At 31.7% G+C, this 3,292-nt stretch overlaps 1 protein-coding gene across 1 annotated transcript; it reads left to right on the top strand.

The window, feature by feature from the left end:
* Positions 1-985: 985 nt before the first annotated feature.
* Positions 986-2,752, top strand: LOC136978709 (SCAN domain-containing protein 3-like). Its single transcript, XM_067274485.1, has one exon. The coding sequence runs from the start codon at positions 986-988 to the stop codon at positions 2,750-2,752; it is 1,767 nt and encodes a 588-aa protein (XP_067130586.1).
* The last annotated feature ends 540 nt before the right edge of the window (positions 2,753-3,292 follow it).

Raw genomic sequence — 3,292 nt, 5'->3', positions numbered from 1 at the left:
CATTTTGAATACCCGCTTGCAGTGATGGGCCGCTGCATTTTTATATTGCGTTGCGAAAGAAGCGAATAAAACATTTTGTAAAACAATATTGTTATCCTTTGGTATTTAATTGCTACAATGTATATTCAATGTTTTATATGTCTCCCTAACGGGCAAAATTAATTGGACTGTGAATACAAAGTCGCATCGTACAGTCCGGTATTGCAATCCCTAGTGCGCATGTCTTAGATTCGCTTTGCGTGTGCAACGATTTCAATCATTTGGTCGAGCAGTCAGTAATGAGTATTATTAAATTTGAATTTTAATGTGATCTGTTGTGCTCTCGCCATATATGATATTTGCATTATTTTTAAAATAAACGTATTTCATTTTGTTCCGTATATCATAGGTAAGTTAATTACTACTTATAGGAGAGAGTTGCCATATGCATACTGGTCACCTAATGCGTATTAGGTCATTTATTTCTAAACAAAGGCTTTATATTGTAAGTTCTAATTAAATCGATAAAGTAGGAACAAAAATTCCGTTACAATAATTGTTTTGTTGTGAATTATAAGAGATTGAAGAAATCAGGTGAGTTTTCTGAGCTTTCTTTATAAGATATATTTTTGTGAATAAAATGGTTTACTTACATATAAACTTATTCAAGAAGTACTATTTTCATATAGATACGCTTTAGGATACCGGTATCCGAAAGCATACTGTATGCATTGTCTTGGAAAAATGATTATATCACAAATATTTATCAATAATAATTAAAAAATTGTGGTCAATTAGCAACTTCGGTAGTTATAGATTGGTTTCAAATTATAATATTCCTATAAATTATTACTAAATAATATATAAATCGCATTTGAAATTAAGTGGTACGCATATGGCAGTTCTCCTCTACCCATTGAGTAAATAAATATTTTCAATTTTACTTATTTTTTATATATTTAAAACTGATTTTTTTAAAATTTGAATTATAGATCAACCTCTAAAAATGCCCCAGAAAAAGAAATGCCGGCAATATTCTGTTGAATATGTAAAGTTTGGTTTTATTTCTTCGCCACAAAATAGCCAACTTCCAATGTGTTTGCTGTGCAATCAGGTATTTTCTAATGAAGCAATGAAACCATCCCGGATGATTGAACATTTAAAAAGAAAACATCCCGACAAGCAGGACAAAGACATTGAATATTTCGAAAATTTAAAAACGATGATTACCAAAAGAAATAAAATAACGGATGTATTCAAAACAGCAACCACAAATATAAATAAGGGATTGGAGGTGTCATATAAGATTTCACGTATAATAGCTCAAAATGCGAAACCTCATAATATTGGAGAGAAATTATTATTACCGGTTATAAAGGAAGTTCTTACCATGACTTCAGCAGATCCAGCCAATATTTTGTCAATGATTCCATTAAGTAATGATACCATATCAAGAAGGATTAGTGAAATGGCCAATGATGTCGAAAATCAACTAACTGCGGATCTCCAAACACGAGAGTTCACTATACAGTTGGATGAGAGTAGTGTACGGGATAGTGATGCAATATTAATGGCTTATGTTAGGTACATAAAGGATTCAAAAATCATCGAAGAAATGTTATTCTGCAGACATTTAGTCACTGATACGAAAGGCACATCAATATATGAATGTTTTAAAACGTATTTTGATGAAAAACAAATTCCTTTGAAAAATATATTGGCCTGTGCAACGGATGGTGCCCCTTCGATGGTAGGACGTCATCGTGGTTTTCTAACCATGTTGAAGGAAGAAAATCCAAATATCTTTACAATTCATTGTATAATTCATAGGCAACACTTGGTTGCCAAATCCATTGGCGGGAGATTACATGAAACAATGAATTTAGTAAAATCAATAATTAACAAAATAAAAGCACACCCACTTAATGATAGATTATTTCGGCAACTTTGCCATGAAAATGATGAAGAATATGAGCGCCTATTATTGCACACGGAGGTCAGGTGGCTATCTAAAGGAAGTTGCCTCAGAAGAATGTTCAACTTATTTGATACAGTCATTAGTTATTTAGAATCAACAAATTATAATTTTCCAATGGAGATATCTGTTTTAAAGAGTGACATAGCTTATTTGGCAGATATATATGCAAAAATAAATGAATTACTTTTGAAACTGCAAGGAAACAATGTGACCATAATTAAAGTGAAAAGTTTAATTATTGGTTTTATAAATAAATTAAGTCTCTATAAAAATAACATGGGTAGAAAAGATTTTTCTTTATTTCCCTGTTTAAGTAATATAATTGTACAGGACGAAAATATTGCAGTTTATTATAAGCATTTGGAAAGCCTAATTGTAGATATGAAACTTCGGTTTAAAGATGTTGAAAATATTCATATTCCTGATTGGGTTATTAATCCATTTAGTGCTGATCCTACTAATGCTCCTTCGCACATTCAAGAAATATTAATAGATTTGCAGGCAAATGTAGAAGCGAAACATTCATTTGAACATAGTACTTTAGAAGAATTTTGGATAAAAATTAGCAGTACTAACACATTTCAGAGACTATGGATAGAAATAAGACTATTAATCATGGCATTTCCAACGTCATACCTAGTGGAAAAGGGTTTTAGTGCGGTTTCTCAAATGCTGACTAAGCAAAGAAATCGCCTCAACATTTGCCAACAAGGTGACTTAAGATTATATCTGTCAAAATTAGAACCCAATATTATTAAACTTTGTCAAGATCACCAACCTCAAGGTTCTCATTAAAATTTCATTTAGTTTATTATTTCTTTGTTATGTTAAAATTAAAACACATTACTTTATGTATCTTACTTTTTTTGTAAATTAAATTAAATTTATAACTAATAAATGTTATTCTACTATTGTTCCTTTCAAATTTCTTTGGATATATCTTACTAACGCCTAATGTAATCTACCTTATATTAGGGATTATCGTACAATTTTTATCAGTTAAAATTTATAGGGGGGCGAATTAAGAAGCGGGTCTTACAAAGGGGGCATTTGGTCCAAAAAGGTTGAGAAACACTGCCCTAGGCAAACAGAGAATGGGTCCAGGATAAATATGGATGAAGTAGCTAAAACAATCAAACAAAGGGTTGAACCCCATCGTATTGGAGTACAGGTAAAGTCTGTCTTTAAAATTAAAGGAGACGGAATATGCGTTTGAGTGAAGAATACTAAGGATTGTCAACTATTGACTAACGCAATTCGAGCCTTACCCGAGGTAGCTGATAAAATCGAATGCAAACAGGCAGAGGGCAGGAAACCGCGCTTAATTTTTCTTAA

This window comes from Centruroides vittatus, unplaced genomic scaffold (genome assembly GCF_030686945.1).
Source record: "Centruroides vittatus isolate TY-2023 unplaced genomic scaffold, ASM3068694v2 contig_1154, whole genome shotgun sequence".
Lineage (NCBI taxonomy): Eukaryota > Metazoa > Arthropoda > Arachnida > Scorpiones > Buthidae > Centruroides > Centruroides vittatus.
This window is presented reverse-complemented; position numbering and strand designations above follow the sequence as displayed.

Excerpts from the sequence above, each read along its gene's own strand:
- LOC136978709 (XM_067274485.1), top strand. The coding sequence starts at position 986 with ATGCCCCAGAAAAAGAAATGCCGGCAATATTCTGTTGAATATGTAAAG.